General features: G+C 47.7%; 1 protein-coding gene across 2 annotated transcripts in view; it reads right to left on the bottom strand.

Moving 5' to 3' along the window:
* TIGIT (T cell immunoreceptor with Ig and ITIM domains) overlaps nucleotides 1-16,173 on the bottom strand; it is a 48,485-nt gene extending 32,312 nt beyond the window's left edge. For both annotated transcript variants that reach the window (XM_082245477.1, XM_082245478.1), the window contains exon 1: nucleotides 16,085-16,173. In XM_082245477.1, coding sequence (XP_082101603.1) covers nucleotides 16,085-16,148 — 64 coding nt within the window. In that variant the 5' untranslated portion in view covers nucleotides 16,149-16,173. The remainder of the gene's footprint in view (nucleotides 1-16,084) is intronic.
* Between the last annotated feature and the right edge of the window lie 7,198 nt (nucleotides 16,174-23,371).

Raw genomic sequence — 23,371 nt, 5'->3', positions numbered from 1 at the left:
TATTCCATTCTATTTCTTTATTTTCTAGTCTATTTTTTTCTTTTCTTTTATTTTGAATTCTGTTCTGTTTTACTCTATTATATTCTATTGTTTTATTTTCTATTCTATTATTTTCTATTGTAATATATAGTAAACCCCCCCTCCATTGCGGGGGTTACGTTCCAGACCCACCCGCGAAATAGAAAAACCCTATTAAAATACACTGTAGGCATGTTTTTTTTTACTGTCACTGTACTTTTAAAAGCATTTGAAGGTCTTTAAACACACTTTTAAAACAATGGAAACTAATTTAAACACATAAAAGATACTGAGAGACAGAGCAAGAGGAATGGAAAACACAAAAATATTTCATTTTCAATGATTTATATAGTAAAATAACATTACAGAAAAAAAAAAACGCAATATACTGGGACCGCAAAAACTGAACCGCGATGGAACGGGGGTTTACTGTGTGTGTGTATGTGTGTGTATGTGTGTGTATATATATATATATATATATATATATATATATAATATATATATATATATTTTTTTTTTTTATTGCTGTATTTTCTATTCTATTTTATTCTCTTTCAAAAATTTTAATTCAGTTCAAAAACTATTCAACAGTAGCGGAACTATCAGGGTCGCAGCGGTCGCGCTTGCGACCGGGCCCTGGAGTTCCGCCACCTGAGGGGGGGGCCGCCAGCCCCCGTTCTCTTACCGCGGCGTCAGGGGGCCCATCCATCCGCCTGAGTGTTCTGGGCTGGCTAGTGGCTGGCTACTACCTACGAGTCCGCCCTCCACGATCATTGTGCGCGGGGGGGGGTGTCTACAGCGTCCGCCGGTTGCTAAGAGGTCGAGGAGGCTGGCTGGGCAGTTTTCTGTAAAGCAATCTTCTGCAGCCTGCACCGCCCTCAGCCCTGCCGATCCTCCAAAAAACACTCAGGAGGCTGATGCAGTGAGGCAGGGGTGGACACTGAAAGAAAGTCAGCTGACCAGCTGACACCAATAGAGTGCAGGGGGAGGAGGAGTTCTCCCCTCTGCGAAGAAACCACACACTGCCTGCTAGAAGCGTGCATGCCTGGCTGGAGTGGAGTTGCTGAGTGAGGGGGAATCGTCTGACTCTGACCGACTCCACTGCTATGTAAGTAAACTTTCCTTGAAGAATTTTGATCCCAAACTCCACCCTTGCTGGCTTTCTGCTTCTTAATGATCCCATGCCTGGCACAGAACAGATCTCATCCCTATCTACAACAGAGATGTTTGGGGAGGGGTTGGGGGTGTAGGGATGAGATCTGCGGTGGTGGGGGGGATGGGATCAGTAAGACAGAGGTGGTGGTGGGGGAGGATGACACCACATCCCACCCCCCCTCCCCACCATTGCCCCCTCTGATCCCTCTCCACCATCGCCCCCCTCACCACCGCCATTGATCCCACCCCCCTCCCAACAATCACCCCCCCCTCACCACCGCCATTGATCACACCCCCCCCTCCCAACCATCACCCCCCCTCACCACCGCCATTGATCCCATCCCCCTCCCAACCATCACCCCCCCCCTCACCACCGCCATTGATCCCACCCCCCCTCCCAACCATCACCCCCCCTCACCACCGCCATTGATCCCATCCCCCTCCCAACCATCACCCCCCCCTCACCACCGCCATTGATCCCCCCCTCACCACCACCATTGATCCCATCCCCCTCCCAACCATCACCCCCCCTCACCACCGCCATTGATCCCATCCCCCTCCCAACCATCACCCCCCCCCTCACCACCGCCATTGATCCCACCCCCCCCTCCCAACCATCACCCCCCCTCACCACCACCATTGATCCCACCCCCCTTCCAACCATCACCCCCCCTCACCACCGCCATTGATCCCATCCCCCTCCCAACCATCACCCCCCCCTCACCACCGCCATTGATCCCCCCTCACCACCACCATTGATCCCATCCCCCTCCCAACCATCACCCCCCCTCACCACCGCCATTGATCCCATCCCCCTCCCAACCATCACCCCCCCCTCACCACCGCCATTGATCCCCCCTCACCACCACCATTGATCCCATCCCCCTCCCAACCATCACCCCCCCTCACCACCGCCATTGATCCCATCCCCCTCCCAACCATCACCCCCCCCTCACCACCGCCATTGATCCCCCCTCACCACCACCATTGATCCCATCCCCCTCCCAACCATCACCCCCCCTCACCACCGCCATTGATCCCATCCCCCTCCCAACCATCACCCCCCCCTCACCACCGCCATTGATCCCACCCCCCCCTCCCAACCATCACCCCCCTCACCACCGCCATTGATCCCACCCCCCTTCCAACCATCACCCCCCCTCACCACCGCCATTGATCCCACCCCCTCCCAACCATCACCCCCCCTCACCACCACCATTGATCCCACCCCCTCCCAACCATCACCCCCCCTCACCACCGCCATTGATCCCACCATCCACCCCCCCCTCACCACCGCCTCTGATCCCACCCCCCTCACCATCGCCGCCACTAATCTCACCCCCCCTTCACCACCATCACCACCTCTGATCACACCCCCTCCCCACCACCGCGGCCACTGATACCACCCCCCTCCCCACCATTGCCGCCACTGATCTCAGCCCCCTCCCCACCATCACCCCCCCTCACCACCGCCATTGATCCCACCCCACCATCCCCCCCCCCTCACCACCGCCTCTGATCCCACCCCCCTCACCATCGCCGCCACTAATCTCACCCCCCCCCCTTCACCACCATCACCACCTCTGATCACACCCCCCTCCCCACCACCGTGGCCACTGATCCCACCCCCCTCCCCACCATTGCTGCCACTGATCCCAGCCCCCTCCCCACCATCACCGGGGGGGGGGGGGGGGCCCTTCATGATTTCTTGCACCGGGGCCCTGAGAAATCTAGTTACGCCTCTGCTATTCAAATTCAAAAATGATTTGAAATTGAATTTGATTCAAATTCTATTAGAAAACTATTCAAATTTGAATGTCATCCAAAATTTTGTTTCGTTATTTTTGGATTCATTTAAATTTGTTAATATTTTAATTCGGAAATTCAGATACATCCAGATTACCGAATAACGCAAAAAATTAATCCGAATGCGATGTACACAGACACACGTCCCCTTATCATCCAACTGTCCACAGATCCAATACAGGACCATAAAACTCTACTCTTCCCTGACTTTCGTCCCATTCTGCTCAGATTGGTGAACAGATCCCCCGCTGATCAGACTGGATGGCACGCGTGTAAAAGGGACCAAAATGTAGATAAAAAAAGTCCAAATTTAATTCTGTAATAGTGACACTAAAATTAAGTTTCTGGTTCATGGGCAGAGGTAAAATTACACTAAGGGGTCTGGTTAGAAAACATTCGTTGCACGAATGTCAGATGGCATGCTGAGCAAAATATCGCTGTAAACGTTCTAAGAGATCATTTCCTGTACCATGAGCTCCATCTGGTGGCCAAATTGTGGTAACCTTTTCAGCTGAAGAGTATTCATCATGTGTGATCGATCCATATTGTGAACAGACAGACACAGTAGATAGAATGACAGACAGACACAGTAGATAGACAGACAGACACGGTAGACACGGTAGATAGACAGACAGACAGACAGACATGGTGGATAGACAGACAGACAAACACAGTAGATAGATAGACAGACAGACATGGTAGATAGACAGACAGATATGGTAGATAGACAGACAGACAGATACGGTAGGTAGATAGACAGACAGACAGACAGACATGGGAGATCGACACGGTAGATAGACAGACACAGTAGATAGACAGACAGACAGACAGACAGACAGACAGACAGACACGGTAGATAGAAAGACAGACACCAGTGGCGGCTGGTGTGTTGAGGGCGCAGGGGCGCCGCCCCCTCATCCATGCGTCCGGCCCCCTAATCTGCATGCAGGGCACCGGACGCATGGAGCTTAATGTTTTTTTTTTCAATCACCTGATTAGAGCCAGAGGCTCTAATAGGGCGATGGAAAGGGTGGTCCCGGGGCGCAGAGCAGTGCGTCCCGAGCCCACCCATTGTGTGACAATAGCGAATGAAAATTCGCTATTGTCACACCGATCCTTCTACTCCTCCTGATTGGCCGCATGGCAAACCCAATGCCATTGGCCGAGCCAAAGAGGAGGCGGGAGCGGGAGGAGGTCTCGAGAAGACGCGCCGCCGGAAGCCGCCCGCCGAAGCCGGAGTGAGAAGAAGCCGCTGGCCAGGAGTCCGGGACCTGCTCCAGGTAAGTGCACTGGTCTCGGGGGGTGGGGGTGGCACATTGCATTGAAAGGGGCATGCACGCTGAACTCTGCATTGATTGGGGGGGGGGGGCACGCTGTGGCGCTCTGCATTAATTGGGGACAATGCTGTGGCGCTCTGCATTGATTGGGGGGGGGCACGCTGTGGCGCACTTCAATGATTGGGGACAATGCTGTGGCGCTCTGCATTGATTGGGGACAATGCTGTGGCGCTCTGCATTGATTGGGGACAATGCTGTGGTGCTCTGCAATGATTGGGGACAATGCTGTGGCGCTCTGCATTGATTGGGGACAATGCTGTGGCGCTCTGCATTGATTGGGGACAATGCTGTGGCGCTCTGCATTGATTGGGGACAATGCTGTGGCGCTCTGCAATGATTGGGGACAATGCTGTGGCGCTCTGCAATGATTGGGGTCAATGCTGTGGCGCTCTGCATTGATTGGGGACAATGCTGTGGCGCTCTGCATTGATTGGGGACAATGCTGTGGCGCTCTGCATTGATTGGGGACAATGCTGTGGCGCTCTGCAATGATTGGGGTCAATGCTGTGGCACTCTGCAATGATTGGGGACAATGCTGTGGTGCTCTGCATTGATTGGGGACAATGCTGTGGTGCTCTGCAATGATTGGGGACAATGCTGTGGCGCTCTGTAATGATTGAGGACAATGCTGTGGCGCTCTGCAATGATTGGGGACAATGCTGTGGCGCTCTGCATTGAAAGGGGCACGCACGCTGAACTCTGCATTGATGGGGGCACAGCACGGCACAATTTTCATTGCATTGAAGGGGGCACAGCACAGTTGCATTGAAGGGGGCACGCACGCTGAACTCTGCATTGTGGGAGCACAGCACAGTGTTTATTGCATTGAAGGGGGCACAGCACAGTGTTCATTGCATTGAAGGGGGCACGCACGCTGAACTCTGCATTGTGGGAGCACAGCACAGTGTTTATTGCATTGAAGGGGGCACAGCACAGTGTTCATTGCATTGAAGGGGGCACGCACGCTGATCTCTGCATTGAAGGGGGCACAGCACAGTGTTCATTGCATTGAAGGGGGCATGTACGCTGGTCACTACATTGAAGGGGGCATGTACGCTGGTCTCTGCATTGAAAGGGGGCATATACCATCTCCTGTACCATGACCTGTGCCATGCCTATACCATATCTGTGCCATGCCTATACCATCACCTGTGCCATGACCTGTACCATCACCTGTTCCATGACCTGTGCCATGACCTCAAAGTCACGCAATTTTTTACCGCGTTTTTTGACGCGAAGCAATACCTATTACATTTTTCTTTTTGCGCCCCCCCAAAAATTTTGAGCACCAGCCGCCACTGACAGACACAGTAGACAGACAGACAGACAGACAGACAGACAGACAGACAGACAGACACGGTAGATAGACAGACACGGTAGATAGACAGACACGGTAGATAGACAGACACGGGAGATCGACACGGTAGATAGACAGACAGACAGACAGACAGACAGACAGACATGGTAGATAGACAGACAGACAGACAGACTCGGGAGATAGACAGACAGACAGACATGGGAGATAGACAGACAGACAGACATGGTAGATAGACAGACAGACAGACATGGTAGATAGACAGACAGACATGGTAGATAGACAGACAGACAGACAGACAGACAAACATGGTAGACACGGTGGATAGACAGACAGACAAACACAGTAGATAGACAGACAGACAGACAGACATGGTACATAGACAGACATGGTAGACAGACAGACAGACAGACAGACAGACAGACAGACAGACAGACAGACACGGTAGATAGACAGACAGACAGACAGACAGACAGACACGGTAGATAGACAGACACGGTAGATAGACAGACACGGTAGATAGACAGACACGGTAGATAGACAGACACAGTAGATAGAATGACAGACAAGGTAGATAGACAGACAGACATGGTAGATAGACAGACACAGTAGATAGAATGACAGATAGACAGACACGGTAGATAGAATGACAGACAAGGTAGATAGACAGACACAGTAGATAGAATGACAGACAAGGTAGATAGACAGACAGACACAGTAGATAGATAGGTAGTGATTCACACCCCTTGAAATTTTCCACATTTTGTCATGTTACAACCATAAAGGTAAATGTATTTTATTGGGATTTTATTTGATAGACCGACACAAAGTGGCACAGAATTGTGACGTGGAAGGAAAATGATAAATGGTTTTCAACATTTTTACAAATATCTGAAAAGTGTAGTGTGCATTTGTATTCACCCCCCTTTACTCTGATACCCCTAACTAAAATCTAGTGGAACCAACTGCCTTCAGAAGTCTCCTAATTAGTAAATAGAGTCCACCTGTGTGTAATTTAATCTCAGTATAATTACAGCTGTTCTGTGAAGCCCTCAGAGGTTTGTTAGAGAACCTTAGTGAACAAACAGCATCATGAAGGCCAAGGAACACACCAGACGGGTCAGGGATAAAGTTGTGGAGAAGTGTAAAGCAGGGTTAGGTTATAAAAAAATATCCCAAGCTCTGAACATCTCACGGAGCGCTGTTCAATCTAACATCCAAAAATGGAAAGAGTATGGCACAACTGCAACCCTACCAAGACATGGCCATCCACCTAAACTGACCGGCTGGGCAAGGAGAGCATTAATCAGAGAAGCAGCCAAGAAACCCATGGGAACTCTGAAGGAGCTGCAGAGATCCACAGCTCAGGTGGGAGAATCTGTCCACCAGTGCCATCTTAAGAGCATTAAAGGGCCCCGGGCAATGCAGTGCACTGGGGCCCCGCCTACACAATTACCCATGAGAATAAAATGCAAATTATCGATAAGGTGATATTTATTGGTACAGGCTAATGACAGCTTCCAAGTTCGGCGGCTGGGTCCGGTGAACACACACACGGACGGGAGTCAGACTGGACTGTCCTGTGTTTGCCTGTTCCCGTGGAGGCGGACAGACATTCCTACAGTTGTGGGCTCCCCCTCCATGGCTCAAGTGGCCTGACAGCAGCGCAGGGCCGACAGGCAATTGCCACCTGTTAAGTCTGACGGCGGGATGCACACGGAAAGTGGGACTAATGCTTGGCGGGGGCTGGGTCGCTGGGAAAGTGGGGCCCCTGGGCAACTGCCCAGTGTGCCCATTCAGTAAGCTGTCCACAGGACAACTATTAGTCATACACTTCACAAATCTGCCCTTTATGGAAGAGTTGCAAGAAGAAAGACATTGTTGAAGAAAGCCATAAGAAGTCCTGTTTACAGTTGGTGAGAGGCCATGTGGGGGACACAGCAAACATGTAAAATAAGGCGCTCTAGTCAGATGAGACCGAAATGTATCTTTTTGGCCTAAAAGCAAAGTGTGGGGAAAACTAACACTGCACATCACCATGAACACACCATCCCTACCGTGAAACATGGTGGTGGCAGCATCATGTTGTGGGGATGCTTTTCTTCAGAAGGGACAGGGAAGCTGCTCAGAGTTGATGGGAAGATGGATGGAGTCAAATACAGGACAATCTTAGAAGAAAACATGTTAAGCCTCGTACACACGATCAGATTATCGGACAAATTTTCTTTCGTTTTTTATTGCATGCTAGTCTCAAATGGAAAGTGAAGGGGTTACTTTCATAGGAAAATTCTCATATGACAGAATTCAACTTCAGAAGTGATGTTATGTGTTGAATTGTTTTGTATGCATTCTTTCGTTTCCGAGCATGCCTAGTCTTGCTCTTATGATTAGAATGGCCCAGTCACAGTCCAGACCTAAATCACATTGAAAATCTGTGGCAAGAGTTGAAAATTGCTGCTCACAGATGCTCTCCATTCAATCTGACAGAGTTTGAGATATTTTGCAAAGAAGAATGGGCAAAAATGTCCCTCTCTAGATGTGCAAAGCTGGTAGAGACATCCCCAAAAAGACTTGCAGCTGTAATGGCAGGGAAAGGCGGTTCTACAAAGTATTGATTCTGGGGGGTGAATACAAATGCAGCCACACTTTTCACAGATTTTTTTGTATCATTTTCCTTTCACTTCACAATTATGTGCCACTTTGTGTCTATCACATAAAATCCCAATAAAATACATTTATGTTTTTGGTTGTAACATGACAACATGTAGATAGATAGAGAAGATCATAGTGTGTCATTACACTTTAACCGCTTCCGGACCGCCCACCACATAAATACTGCGGCAGGCTGGCCCTCCTGCGCGAACTGAAGTAGGGGTACATTGGTGGCGCGCCGGCAGCTAGGAGGCGAGCGCGCCACACCGGCGGCAGGGACTCCGATGCACGGGGCAGGCGGCTCCAATTGCCGCCTGTTGCCCACAATCGCTCCACGCTGAGAGAGAAGGACGGTCGGACGTTGTAAACACATCTGACCGTTTTTCTCTCTGGAATGATCACAGAGCGCCTGTGATCCTTCTATGTAGGAACACAAGTCTCTATGGTAATTCCATAAGCCACGCCCCCATACAGTTAGGATCACTCCCCTAGGCTCACATTTACCCCTTCCCTGCCAGTGTCATTATTACAGTAACAGTGCATATTTTTTAGCACTGATTACTGTAGTAATGTCACTGGTTCCCCCAAAAGTGTCAAAAATGTCAGTTAGGGGTCCAATCTGTCCGCCGCAATGTCGCAGTCCCACTAAAAATCGCAGATCTCCGACATTACTAGTGGAAAAAAAAAAAAAACAATAAGAATGACATAAATCTTTCCCAAGTTTGAAGACGCGATAACTTTTGCACAAACCAATCAAATTAGGCTTATTGGGATTTTTTTGCCAAAAATATGTAGCAGAAAACAAATTGGCCTAAAATGGTAAAAAAAAATTTTGATTTTTAAATTTTTTTGGGAATGTTATAAAGCAGAATGTGAAAAATATTGTTTTTTTTTTTTTTCAGGATTGTCGCTCTTTTTTTGTTTATAGCGCAAAAAATTAAAATCGCACAGGTGATCAAATACCACCAAAAGAAATCTCTATTTATGGGAAAAAAAGACATCCATATTATTTGGGTACAGCGTTGCACGACCGCGCAATTGTTCATTAAAATAACGCAGTGCCGAATCGCAAAATAGGGCCTGGTCATTAAGGGGGGAAATCCTTCCAGTCCAGAACTGGTTAAACAGGATTATACTGTGTTGCTGTGTATATCTTTTATGAGCACTGAGGATCGATCGGTGGAGGAGGCAAATACATGGTAATATTGAGGGAGCCCCTTTAGGATCAGAGGAATACCGCAATGAGTGCGTCTATTAACATAGAAGTTATCCTTGTGGCTGGAATTGGAGGAGAGAGGTGTGAGGTGTGAGGTTCTATCCATAAGCCCCGATTCATCCCCTTCTGGGGAGATTGTATGCTGCAGGGGAGAGGATTGAGCACGAGGTGTGGTGGAAGCAGCACACATCTTCTGATTCCTAAGGAAGTCACTTTATATTCATTCCTAAAACTTTTTTAACCTTTTTTATTTTAACCACTTCTGGACCGGAAAGATTTCCCCCCTTAATGACCAGGCCCTATTTTGCGATTCGGCACTGCGTTACTTTAACTGACAATTGCGCGGTCGTGCGACGCTGTACCCAAATAAAATCGATGTCCTTTTTTCCCCACAAACAGAGATTTCTTTTGGTGGTATTTGATCCCCTGTGCGATTTTTTTTTTTTTTTTTTTTGTGCTATAAACAAAAAAAGAGCAACAATTCTGAAAAAAAAAAAAATATATATATTTTTCACATTCTGCTATATAACATTCCCAAAAAAAAAAAATTAAAAATCAAAATTTTTCATCCTTATAGGCCAATTTGTATTCTGCTACATATTTTGGTAAAATAAAATCCCAATAAGTGTATATTGATTTTTTTTTCATGGTGTCACACCAATCACCCCCTCACTGTCACGGTCACCATCGTGGTCAGATATCAGTTCCTTCTTGATGATGTCACCCCTTCTGCCGGTGTCACCTGGGTATGGTCCACCGAACCCCCCCCCCATAGCGACACCACTGGCAACAGTATAATTTTTCAGAAAAGCTTCATCCATATATAGTGTTAGGCTGAGACAGGGCTGTGGAGTCGGAGGAAATTTTGGGTAAATGGAGTCAGAGTCGGCAGATTAGATTGGAATTTTTTAAAAAAAAGCAAGTTTAACCACTTGCCGACTGCCGCACGACTATTTACGTCGGCAGTCAGCCCCTCACAGGCAGAGCGGCGTAGGGCTACGTCGCTAGCTTGTGAGGGTCTAGGGAGCAAGCGCGCGCCGCCGGAGGCGCGCTCCCGCTCGGTCACATGCCCCCCCCCCCCCGCACGTGTGACCGGCGGACCCGATGTCCGCCGGTCACTCGCGATCGTCCGTGACAGCGGGAGAAAGGCAGGCAGCTAATGTAAACAAGCCGCCTGTCATTCTCCCCTGTGTAAGAATGGTGATCATACGGTTCTACTATGTAGGACCGTTGATCACTGTTCATACACCTTAAGCCACAGCCAATCACAGTTAGAATCACGCCCCTAGGGACACACATAACCCCTCCCTCTCAAACAAAATTAACCCCTTCCCTGCCAGTGTCATTTTTACAGTAACAGTGCATATGTATAGCACTGAATACTGCAGTAATGTCACTGGTAACCCCAAAAGTGTCAAATGTCAGTCAAGGGTCCGATCTGTCCATCCCAATGTTGCAGTACCGCAAAACAAATCGCAGATCGCTGCCATTACGTGTTAAAAAAAAAACAACAAAAATGACAAAAATCTTTCCCTTAGTTAGTAAAACGCAATAACTTTTGCGCAAACCAATCAAAATACGCTTATTGCGATTTTTTTTTTTTTTTTTTTTTTTACTAAACATAGGTAGCATAAAACAAATTGGCCTAAAATGTTAAAAAAATTTGATTTTTACATTTTTTTGGGGGAATTTCATATAAAAAAATGTGAAAAATATTGTTATTTTTGCAAAATTGACGCTCTTTTTTTGTTTATAGCGCAAAAAGTAAAAATTGCACAGGTGATCAAATACCACCAAAAGAAAGCTCTGTTAGTGGGAAAAAAAAGGACGTCAAATTCGTTTGGGTACAGCGTCACACGACCGCACAATTGTCCGTTAAAGTCACGCAGTGCCGAATCGCAAAATAGGCCCTGGTCAGGAAGGGGGTAAACTCTTCCGGGGCTTAAGTGGTTAAATGTCCCAATTCACAAAAAGTTATAATTAATGACTTAGTATAAGGCAGGGCTTTTTTTCTCGGAGAATAGGTGCAGGAACTCCCCCCTTCTAAGTCACCCCTTGTCTCCACTCAGTACCCACCTCTGAGCACTGTCCCTTGGTTCCACCCCCTACCCACCTCCCACGCACAACAAAATACCTCACCCAGCAACAAAATATCCCCCAGCAGCAACAATAGACCCTCACACAATACCAGATCCCTACCAGTGACAATAGATCCCCAAGTAGCCAGCATCAAGAGACCCTCCAACACACCCTACACCTCTTGCTATTACATACATTCAGTGCTGGAGGTGCCGGAACTGCGTTCCACCGCGTTCCTGCTGAAAAAAAGCCCTGGTATAAGGAAACTTATAAATGAGGAGGCCAAATGTAAAAAGGAAGAACTACAGAAAGTTCTGAAAGGACGTTTTGTCTTCCTTAAAATGAATGCATGCACACGTCACAGAGTCATTATTTTGCTATTAATGTTAGATTTGTGGATGAAAATAACAAAACAATAACACGGACCCTCGGATTAAGACCGCATTCACACTGGTACGACTTGGACCGCGACTTGTCAGCCTGACAAGTCGCGGTCCTCACGCTCCCATTGTGTAGCACAGGAGCCGTTCTAATAGGAGCGACACAAGTTCTTCGGGGCGAACTTAGGGTGACCACATTTCCTAACTGCCATTCAGGGACACTTACTTTCCCAAGTGCGTAATCGGCTGTCAAAAGCACCATACCAGCGATCCGTTCGCCGGACGAACTTTTGCTTCCGATTTCCCTATCGTGTGTATGGGCCATTACATGTGGCAAAACACGCAAATCTCCAAGCTTAAAATGTTGCATGAGCTACTTCATCCGGCTTTGTCGCACGAAGGGCCGGCCATTCAAATGAAAGGGCTGCCCCCTACACTCAGCGCAGAACACATGGAAATGCGCAGCACGATTTTGCATATATTTACAAAAACACTAAGGGCTCGATTGCACCAAAATCTCTGCGTTTGCACCCATTTTCAATAATCTTTTTCTTCATTTCAACTTACAGCTGTTTGTGGGGCAGAACAATGCAGCACACTGTACTTTTATTAAACACACATGAATGCATTACAATGGTGTGAAGCTGGCCCATTAGAATACAATCATTTCTCCTGCATGTGTGTTCCTCCTGCATTTAAAACGTACCTGCCTGCTGATGTCAATAATAAGCCCCAAGTGTGAGCCCAGGGTAATGTGAGTACAGGAGACACCATACAGGCCCACCCCCTCCAGTGTGAACTCTCAGGCCACGCTGGGACTTGTAGTACAGGAGAATTACCTTACTGATTTGGCCCAGGCAGAGTTGCTTGGCGTAAGCCAGACACCGGGGATCGGTGTGGAAGAGTCTGACTGGACGAACTTGTACCGGAGCCCCCCATACCCGGGCTACCCGCCCGAGGTGGACACACAGTCTATGTAACCCGCTCCTGTCAATGTCAGCCCGGTGATCACTGCTCTCCTCACAGCAACAACACTGCCGGCTACGTCATCGGCCGGCGCCGGAGAAGCACGACTTTATTGTCATGGTGGGCTGACAGCAGCGGTCGGCGGACGGCGGCTCACGGGCTCAGATCATTCCGGGACACTGCATTGTCCCGTAATGAGGGTGACCGGGACCCGGGACAGACTCTCCAAATGCGGGACTGTCCCAGGCGATCCGGGACACGTGGTCACCCTAGGCGAACTGGAGGCGACTTGCATTGACTTCCATTATATGAAGTCCGTGCAAGTCGCGCCGAAGTCGCGCTGCACGCGACTTCACAGGTCGCCCCCTACGTCGGAGCGACCTAATGTGAACGGAGTGTAAAGGACACTCAGGCACATCACACCAGTGATTACCTTCAGAAGATAGTGGAGGGTGTTCTAGAAGATTTTGAAATTACAAAGGAACAGATTTCATGTGTTGTGACAGATAACGCTTCTAACATATTGAGCACAATTGAGAAGATGAACGCAGATGAAGAAGGTAACAAACAGATATTAGAGTTAGAGGAAGACAGCTCTGCAAGTATTGGAGAAAGTTTAGAAACTGAAGAGAATGCTGACATTTTTTTTAGACAACTTTGTTGAAGAAGCATTGAAGCTTGCTACTATTCATCATATGCGATGTGCTGTTCATACACTGCAACTTGCCATAAGAGATGGATTAAAAGATCGCCATGCAGCTACACTAATTGGCAAATTACGGCAAGTAAATGTTGCAGCCAGGGCCCCGAAAACAGATGCAATTTTGAAAAGACGTGCAGGAAAAGGAGCCATTTTGGATCAAACAACTCGCTGGGGAAGCACTTATTTAATGGGGAAGCGTTTGCTTGAACTTAAAGACTTCATAGAAGAAATGGACAATGAAAATCTTGCATTAACTGAAAGCCAGTGGACACAAACAATAGAGCTGGAGAACCTTCTTTCTCACCCCTTCACTGTCACCAGGAGGTTGCAATGTGACGATCTAACCCCCGGGTAAATTGCTCTTGGAATGGAAGAGCCTGTTATATCGCCTGAACAAAAATGGAGGGTTAACCACTTAAGTCACAGAAGATTTTACCCCCTTCCTGACCAGGGCCTATTTTGCGATTCGGCACTGCGTGACTTTAACGGACAATTGCGCGGTCGTGCGACGCTGTACCTAAACAAATTTGACGTTCTTTTCTTCCCACAAACAGAGCTTTCTTTTGGTGGTATTTGATCACCTGTGCGATTTTTTTTTTTTTTTTTTGATCATGCGCTATAAACAAAAAAAGAGCGACAATTTTGCAAAAATAACAATATTTTTCACATTTTTTTTATATGAAATTCCCCCCCAAAAAATGTAAAAATCAAAATTTTTTAACATTTTTGGCCAATTTATTTTCTGCTACATATGTTTGGAAAAAAAAATCACAATAAGCGTATTTTGATTGGTTTGCGCAAAAGTTATTGCGTTTACTAACTAAGGGAAAGATTTTTGTCATTTTTGTTGTTTTTTTTTAACAAGTAATGGCGGCGATCTGCGATTTTTTTTTTCTTTGCGGGACTGCGACATTGCGGGGGACAGATCGGACCCTTGACTGACATTTTTGACACTTTTGGGGGTACCAGTGACATTACTACAGTAATCATTGCTATACATATGCACTGTTACTGTAAAAATGACACTGGGAGGGAAGGGGCTAACTTTATTGGGGAAGGAGGGGTTAAGTGTGTCCCTAGGGGCGTGATTCGAACTGTGATTGGATGTGGCTACTGGTGTAAGAACAGAGATCAACGGCCTACATAGTAGAACCGTATGATCTCCATTTTTACACAGGGAAGAATGACAGGCGGCTTTGTTTACATCAGCCGCCTGCCTTTCTCCCTTCACGGCGGACGATCGCGAGTGACCGGCGGACATCGGGTCCGCCGGTCACACGCACGGACTTGTTAGGGAACGAGCAGGGGCGGGAGCGCGCCTCCGGGGGCGCGCGCTCTCCTGCTATTGGCTCACAAGCTAGTGACGTACCGATACGTCACTTTGCCTGGCCGGGGCTGACCGCCGCAGTATATGTACTTGCGCCGGTCGGCAACCGGTTAATAGCTGAGGGCATTGCATCTTCAGTGATGAAAAGAGAGAGTCTTTTGCTGGAAAATGAAATCTTGTTAGCGGCTATTTATGTCGACCCAATGAGCCAACTTTTGTTGAACAGTGAACAGACTGCTACTGGGAAAAAGGCCCTCTATGATGTAGCAGTTCGCATGAAGAGATTACGACCTGAAATACCTCCACAGGATGAAGTTCTCTTAAGAAATAGTGGTAACTCAGGATCATCTTCATTAAACGAAGAATTCGACTTTGATTCCTTCTTAGACAAAATAGAAGTTGCTAAAGGAAAGCGACGTCGCATAAGCGTTACAGAACCAGTAAATGTCCAAATAAAAAAATTCCAACAGGAGTTTTATAACGCACTAAAAGAAGTTGAAAAGTATGATCGCTCATCAAAACTTACTGTTGAAGAAGCCATCCTTGTTTATCTAGAGATCGTTAGTGATGTGGCCAGAATAGTTACTGCAATGCCACCCTCCCAAATCAGTGTCATAAGATTAATACAGGGGTCGGAGTCGGAAGTACAAAAAACTGAGGAGTCGGAGTTGGAACATTTATCTACCGACTCCACAGCCCTGGGGTGAGACAATGTTATCAGTCTGCTGCAGGCAGGAGGAGGAATTTCCTCAGTCTCTCCCCTAGTGATCAGACTGCTACTTTGTAACTTTGTAACATGTCACACAAGGCGAAAAAGGCTGCAGCAAGGGGCTGATCTGTGTCAGATTTGTGATTGTGCCATCTGTGAGTTAGGGCATCTCAGTCCAGGAATTAGATGGTGACCCTGGATGATGCCAAAACAAAGATGGCGCCGTCCTTCCAGAAAGAAAAGCAGATAAAGGAATTGTCGGGGGGGGGGGGGTACTGTGGTCTCTGTGAGAGGTAAACAATACCTGGAAGTGTTACACTGACACAAATACCCGATGTCAGGTCTGCTTTGAGGGGGGGCAGAGTGGTGTCTGCTATCAGCTAGGTCACTAATAAGAATAAAATGTAACAAAGTGACTTACCTGCAGGTAGGTGGAGAAGGGAATTAAGCACAAGGAGGAGGATGAATGGTGCGGGGGGACTCATAATGACATGGTGTGGGGGGGCAGAGTACAGATCCATCCACTGATCATCAGATGTGAGAGCGGCGATGTCTCAGCTGTCCGACTCTCAGCTTAAAGGAAACAACATAAACCACAAGACAGCGAGCGAGACAGAGGGGGCGAGAGAAGAGCGACTGCACTCCACACAGCAGAAGAGCGATCCTTAAAGGGCCCGAAACATCACTGACACAACTCTTCATCAACTCTTTGTTATATTTCTAAATCACATTTATGAACAGTTATATCAAAGATTCTGGAGACATCCAGAACTTCTTCACCCGAGAGTCAGCAATCCTGTCCACATTGTCGGCTCACAAGCATTAGACAACTGGCATGTCAGGTAATAACCGTGTGCCATAAGGATGGTGGGAACCCCTCATAATGGGCCCAGCAGGTCTATAGACCCGGGAACTCAGCACAGGGATGGTGTGAACCCCTCATAATGGGCCCAGCAGGTCTATAGACCCGGGAACTCAGCACAGGGATGGTGGGAACCCCTCATAATGGGCACAGCAGGTGTACAGACCTGGGAACTCAGCACAGGGATGGTGGAAACCCCTCATAATGGGCCCAGCAGGTCTATAGACCCGGGAACTCAGCACAGGGATGGTGGAAACCCCTCATAATGGGCCCAGCAGGTCTATAGACCCGGGAAATCAGCACAGGGATGCTGGGAATCCCTCTTAATTGGCATAGCAGGTGTACAGACCCAGGAACACAGCTCAGGGATGGTGTGGACCCCTCTTAATGGGCACAGCAGGTGTACAGACCCGGGAACTCAGCACAGTGATGGTGGAAACCCCTCATAATGGGCACAGCAGGTCTACAGACCTGGGAACTCAGCACAGGGATGGTGGGAACCCCTCATAATGGGCATAGCAGGTGTACAGACACGGGAACTCAGCACAGGGATGGTGTGGACCCCTCTTAATGGGCACAGCAGGTGTACAGACCCGGGAACTCAGCACAGGGATGGTGGGAACCCCTCATAATGGGCATAGCAGGTGTACAGACACGGGAACTCAGCACAGGGATGGTGTGGACCCCTCTTAATGGGCACAGCAGGTGTACAGACCCGGGAACTCAGCACAGGGATGGTGGGAACCCCTCATAATGGGCACAGCACGTGTACAGACCTGGGAAAGTCAGCACAGGGATGGTGGGAATCCCTTATAATGGGCACAAAAGGTGTACAGACCTGGGAACTCAGCACAGGGATGGTGGGAACCCCTCATAGGCACAGCAGGTGTACAGACCCGGGAACTCAGCACAGGGATGGTGGGAACCCCTCATAATGGGCACAGCAGGTGTACAGACCCGGGAACTCAGAGATCTCACCAATAGCCTTCAACGGATACAAGAGACTATCATGGGGGTTTAATTTTGTTTTTAACCCAAGAACAAAATGTAATATATGTGTTATATTTAACAAACCAAAAAGGGATCAAATAAGAGAAGTTCATTCTTAGGGCTGACATATACTTAAAGGTATTTCCTTAAAGGGCAGTTTTTCAGACGGACCTGATGGGATGCTCCATGTACCCCTATGGAGCGGTAGATGTCAGCAGTGACATGTCCGCTGACACCGGCTGCTATCCGATCCGATCCTGTCCGTGAAATCCAGACAGATGGAAACCCAATTTTCCATCCATCTTGGAGGATCGGATTGGATGAAAACAGACAGGCGGTCCATTTTCCTCTGATCTCCCCATAGAGGAGAGCAGGGATCTGACAGGTCTGTCTCTGCAAAGTAAGCAGAGATGGAGCTGTCATCCGCCTGCTCAGCTGGGATCGGCGGAAAGCCCGTGTGAAAGGACCCTAAAGCCCCTTACACACGCAACGATTATCAGCCGACCGATCGTCCGACTTTTGTCCAAGTTGTGTTTTGTTGGTTGGAATGTGCCTAGACTGCACACGAATTTTCTCGGCCAACAAAATTCTACTTCAGAAGTGATGTCATGTGTTGGTTTTGTTTTCTTGGTGTTTTTTCTTCACTGAGCATGCCCAGACTTGCTAATCAGATTTTTCCCTGACGAAATCTGTACTGACTGCACGAAAATCGGCCGTTGTGTTGACGGCCAACAAAAATTTGCACACCAGATTTTTTTCGGCCGAAAAGTCGGAGTTGGTTGTCGGAAGCATCATACTAACAAGCCGAAAATCGGCAGATCGGACGTTGGCCGAAAATTCCCTGCCAATTTTTGACGCGTGTGTACGGGGCTTAACTCTCCAGTATCTGCCGAAGACTAAATTAAATTGTGGGTGGAGTGCATTTTTAATGAATCATTGCTCAAGATGATATGCGGGTTGAATAAAATAATCCAGGAAAAGAGAGGAAGAATCCGGCTGGCTGTTTAGAGGATCTGAGAAATGTAAACATTTTATGAATATAATTAGTAATCAGTGTTGGGGGGTAACGAGTTACAAAGTAACTGATTACAGTAACTACATTACTTTTTTTGGTAACGAAGTAACGTAACTAGTTACAATACTAATATTGGTAACTACACTACTTTACTAGGCTATAGGAACGCGCTTTCCTGCGTTACCCAAGCCGTGCGGTGCGTGCGTGGGTGCGTGTGCCGCCGCCCGTTGCCATAGAGATCGACATCTCCTCTCACATCTCCTCTGAGCACGGGGGATTGTGTGGGCGGCGCCACGCCCTGCGCAGGCGTGTGACGTCATTTTGGCGCCAAACACGCCGTCTAGCCGCATTTCCACACCAGTGCATTTGAGGCAGCCCACTGGACAGTTTGGCACCTCGCACTGACGTGACGCTGGGCGCATCAGATTTTACAGTGAGGCATATTTCTTTGTGCAGAAGGGGATATTGTTCTTTCATATGGTTCAATATTTATACAATATTTATACAATAAACTCTATGCAGAAAGAGTAAGCCCCCGTTCACACTGGGGCGACCTGTGAGGCGACCTGGTCACAAGTCGCTCCGACTCAGAAAAAGGGTCCGGAGCTTCTTTGGGGCGACCAGGAGGCGACCGCCATAGACTTCAATGTTACGAAGTCCGTGGCGGCCGCTCCGAGGTAGCGGCGCGCTGCTCGCACCGCGACCTCGGAGGTCGCGGTGCGAAGTAGCGTCGCCCCAGTGTGAATGGGGGCTAAATGTTTGTCCATGTATCTTCTTCTACACGGTCAATTAAGAAAGAGGAAAGTAAAGTAATAAGTAGTGAAGTTACTTTTCAAATGCAGTAACTAGTAAAGTAATCTCATTACAATTTACAGAAGTAACTAATAACTAATTACATTTTTTGAGTAACTACCCCAACACTGTTAGTAATGGAAAGATAGTAGATACTTGTTGGTCATGTCCACCTGTAAAGAGGACCTGTCACCCTCCCAGCCCTGTACATTTCCTGTGCGGTGTCGCTTGCATCAAACACGGCTGTTTACAATGCCGGAGACAAGCGATAAGCAGCAGACAGTTTAATGGGTCTCGTTTAAGCCGTATGTATATACATTTATAATGGCTCTAACAGCTGCCGGTGGGATTCCATTAGATACTCTGCGAACATAATGCCACAATGTCATCGCAAACTCCCAGCGTGAATCTGATGAGAACACAATGTGATCTATTATACCCGGCCGCACTGCCTCATTAGCCTGATTACAGGCGCCAATTTCCTCCCAGACACGGCGGCGGAAATGTAAGAATGCGCCGTATACATAACTGCACTCACTGTAAAGCCGGAATCGGATTTAAGATTAAATCACTAAATGTAGGTGATTAAAGTATCTCCATTCAAAGCATTTTTTTTTATGGAAGAGTAGGAAACTTGGTCCGGTCCCCCCTCACTTCCCGTCCTGGAGATATAATAGTAGGGAAGAGGAAATGATTGCAAAATTAGGGGAAATCCTCTTCTTAGTTGTCACCAGAGGCGGTGTCCTTTTTGGAAGATTCCCCCTTACTTCCTGTTCAGGTGACAACTAAAAAATGTGGGATTTCCCATCCCTTTCTGTCTTGGTGACGGTGGTCATCGGGACACATGGTGAGGGTGATTGACACTAGCTGGGACACAATAAATAATAACCGCACTGGGGTATCAGCACTTCCATCAAATCAATAAAACAGGCAAAAATATATTGTAACCATCTAAGTGCTGTCTGGGAGCTCCTTATTAACGCGTTTCAACTAGAGATCGACCGATTATCGGCAACACCGATATGCACTTTCCCCGATATATCGAAATCGGCCCCTGAGGTTACCTATATTGCTGATATTTTGGGAAAGTGCATGTCCTAGGGTGATGCTTGCAGCTAGAGGCATCACCCCGGTACCGGTGTCCATAGCCGGCGGTCGGCTGACTTGTAATGGACAACCGATGCGGCTCAGAAGCCGCTCGGCTGTCATTACAAGGAGCAGGAGGGGACTTTCCCCCCCCCCACACCCTCCGCCGCCTTCCACAGCTCACCCGGGTCTCCCGTCCCACTGGCTTCCTACCTCCACCGCCGCCGCCGAAGAGAAGACCCGGTGTAGCAAGATGTGTCCCCGTGAAAGCCGGTATCCCTGCCGCAAGTGCGCATGCGCCGGTCTCCATGTAAAAAACCCGGAATGACATGACATCACTTCCAGGTACTCAGTGCCGAATTAAAAAAACTGACAGCATTCAAAACAGCCAATCTTGGCGTTTTGAATGCTTTTCAGTGCCGAGGAGGGGTTTGGGGTCTTTTAGACCCCCCAGATCCCTCCACAAGGAGTACCTTTAGAAAAAAAAATAAAACATTTTTTTACATTTGGCACCCATGGCTGTGTCGGCATTAAAAAAACAATATTGGTCGATCATTGGGTTTCAACCCACACTGGTTTAACTGTAGGTGATTAGGTCCAGTGGTGGGTGAAACGCGTTCCTGGAGGAGGTCCCATATAGACTTCTTAAAGTTTTTCCTGGAATAATAAAGTTTTACAAGCTTTGAATGTTATGAATACAATAGCTCTACAATCATGACAAGTGATGGGTGCAATGCAATAACGATAAAGGTCCCAGGTCTGGCTTCTTCGAAATGTGTTCTGGAATAATAACGTTTTACAAGCGTTGGGTGTTGCGAACAGGATCTCTCCACAATGAAGCCCATTGTTGGGTGAAACATGTTGGAGAAGGAGGTCCCATGAGGGGCTTCATAAAGTCTATCCAGAATTAATATAGTTTTACACATGTTGAACATTTATAAAGACTACATCCCGTTTTTTGGTGAAACGCATAATCGGAGGAGGTTCAAAGTGGGACTTCTTAAAGTTTGTCCTGGAGTAATAAAGTTTTTCAAGCTTTGAACGTAACAAAAATGATATCTCTAAAACTAAGCCCAGTGTTGGATGAAGTGCTTCAGAGAGGGTCCCAGATGGGGCTTTTTGAAGTTTGTCGTGGAATATTAAAGTTTTCTGAGCTTTGGACGTTACAAATCTATCTATATTAAAGCACAGTGATGGGTGAAACGCACAAGAGAAGGAAGGCCTGGGTGGGGCTTCTTTGAACTTTGTTCTGGAATAATAAAGTATTACAAGATTTGGAGGTTACAATTAAGAAATCTCTTCAGTTAAACCCAGTGATGGGTGACAGACCTATGAGAAGGAGGTCCCAGGTGGGGCTTCTTTGAAATTTGTCTTGGAATAATAAAGTCTTATAAGCTTTGGTCATTACGAATATAAAATCTCTACAACTAAGCTGATTGCTGGGTGAAACACATTAGTGGAGGGAGTCCCAAATGGGGCTTCTTAAAGTTTGTCCTGGACTAATAAAGTTTTACAAGCATTGGACATTACAAATATCTTATCGCTACAATTGGGACCAATATTCAGTGAAATGCATAGAAGAGAAGTCCCATTGGAACTTTGCATAATTTGTTCTTCAATGATAAAGTTTTACAAGCCTTGCACATTACAAATGCGATAGCTCTAAAATTAGGCCCAGTGATGCTTGAAACACCTATGAGAAAGAAATCCCAGGTGGGACTTCTTTAAAATTTGTCTTGGAATAATAAAGTTTTACAAGCATTATTGGAACGCTGAGCGGGGACGTGGTCCGCGCTGCGAGGTGTCCCCGCGCGCGTCCCAACGCCCCAGATCCACTCACCTGTGCCCGCTCTGGCCCTCTCCTTCGCTCCCCGCTCACGTGGTTCCCGGCGCGCGCAGCCCTGCACCATAGGGCGCGCGCGCGCCGGCTGTTTGAAATTTAAAGGGCCAGTGCACCAGTAACTGGTGCCTGGCCCAAACCTCCCTTACTGTTTCCTATATAAGTGACCTGCCCCTTCCTGCTCTTGCCGGATCTTTGTTGCCTCAGTGCCCTAGTGAAAGCGTTATTTGTGTAATCCCTTGCCTGTTGCCGAACCCGTTGCTAACGATTACCGCCTCTGAACCTGTGCTGCCTGCCTTGACCTTTGCTACATCTGACTATGCCTCTGCCTGTCCCTTTTGTATTACTCCTATCTCAGCAGTCAGTGAGGTTGAGCCGCTACTGGAGGACACGACCTGGTAGTTACCACCGCAGCAAGACCATCCCGCTTTGCGGCGGGCTCTGGTGAAAACCAGTAACTACTTAGAACCGATCCTCCGGTACGGTCCATGCCATTCCCTCACTGACACAGCGGATCCACTCCCTGCACCGCTCCTGCTCCAGTCCGGATCCTGACAATTATGAATACAATACCTCTATAATTAGGCCCAATGTTGGGTGAAATGTGCTGGGGAGGAGGCCCTTCCTAACCTTTTACCTGGAAAATTAAAGTTTTTCAAGCATTGGACATTAGGAATATGACATCTCTACAATAAAGCCCATTGTTGGGTGAAATGTGTCAGTGCAGGAGGTTTCCAGGTGTGGCTTCTTAAAGGTTGTCCTGGAATAATAAAGTTTTAAAAGCAATAGTCCTTACAGATCTGATAGCTCTATAATCAAGCCCATTGTTGGGTGAAATGCACCAGAGAATGAAGTTGCAGATGGAGCTTCCTCTTGCTTGTCATGCAATAATAAAGTGTTACACGCTTTGGACGTTACGAATATGATACCTTTACAATTAAGCCCATTTTTCAGGAAAATGCATAAGCAGAGGAGGTTCAAGGTGGGGCTTCTTTGAAGTTTGTCCTGGAAGAAGAACTTTTACAAGGAATAAGGTTTTACATTGAACGTCATGGTGAGCTGGCGGTTGTTCTTCTTCTCCAGATGTGTTGGCCGATGGGGATGAGGACGTGGCTCCTGCTTG

Source organism: Pelophylax lessonae (genome assembly GCF_965119305.1).
Source record: "Pelophylax lessonae genome assembly, chromosome: 2".
In the NCBI taxonomy this organism is placed as follows: domain Eukaryota; kingdom Metazoa; phylum Chordata; class Amphibia; order Anura; family Ranidae; genus Pelophylax; species Pelophylax lessonae.
Note: the sequence above shows the minus strand (reverse complement) of the source record. Positions and strands in the feature narration are given on the sequence as shown.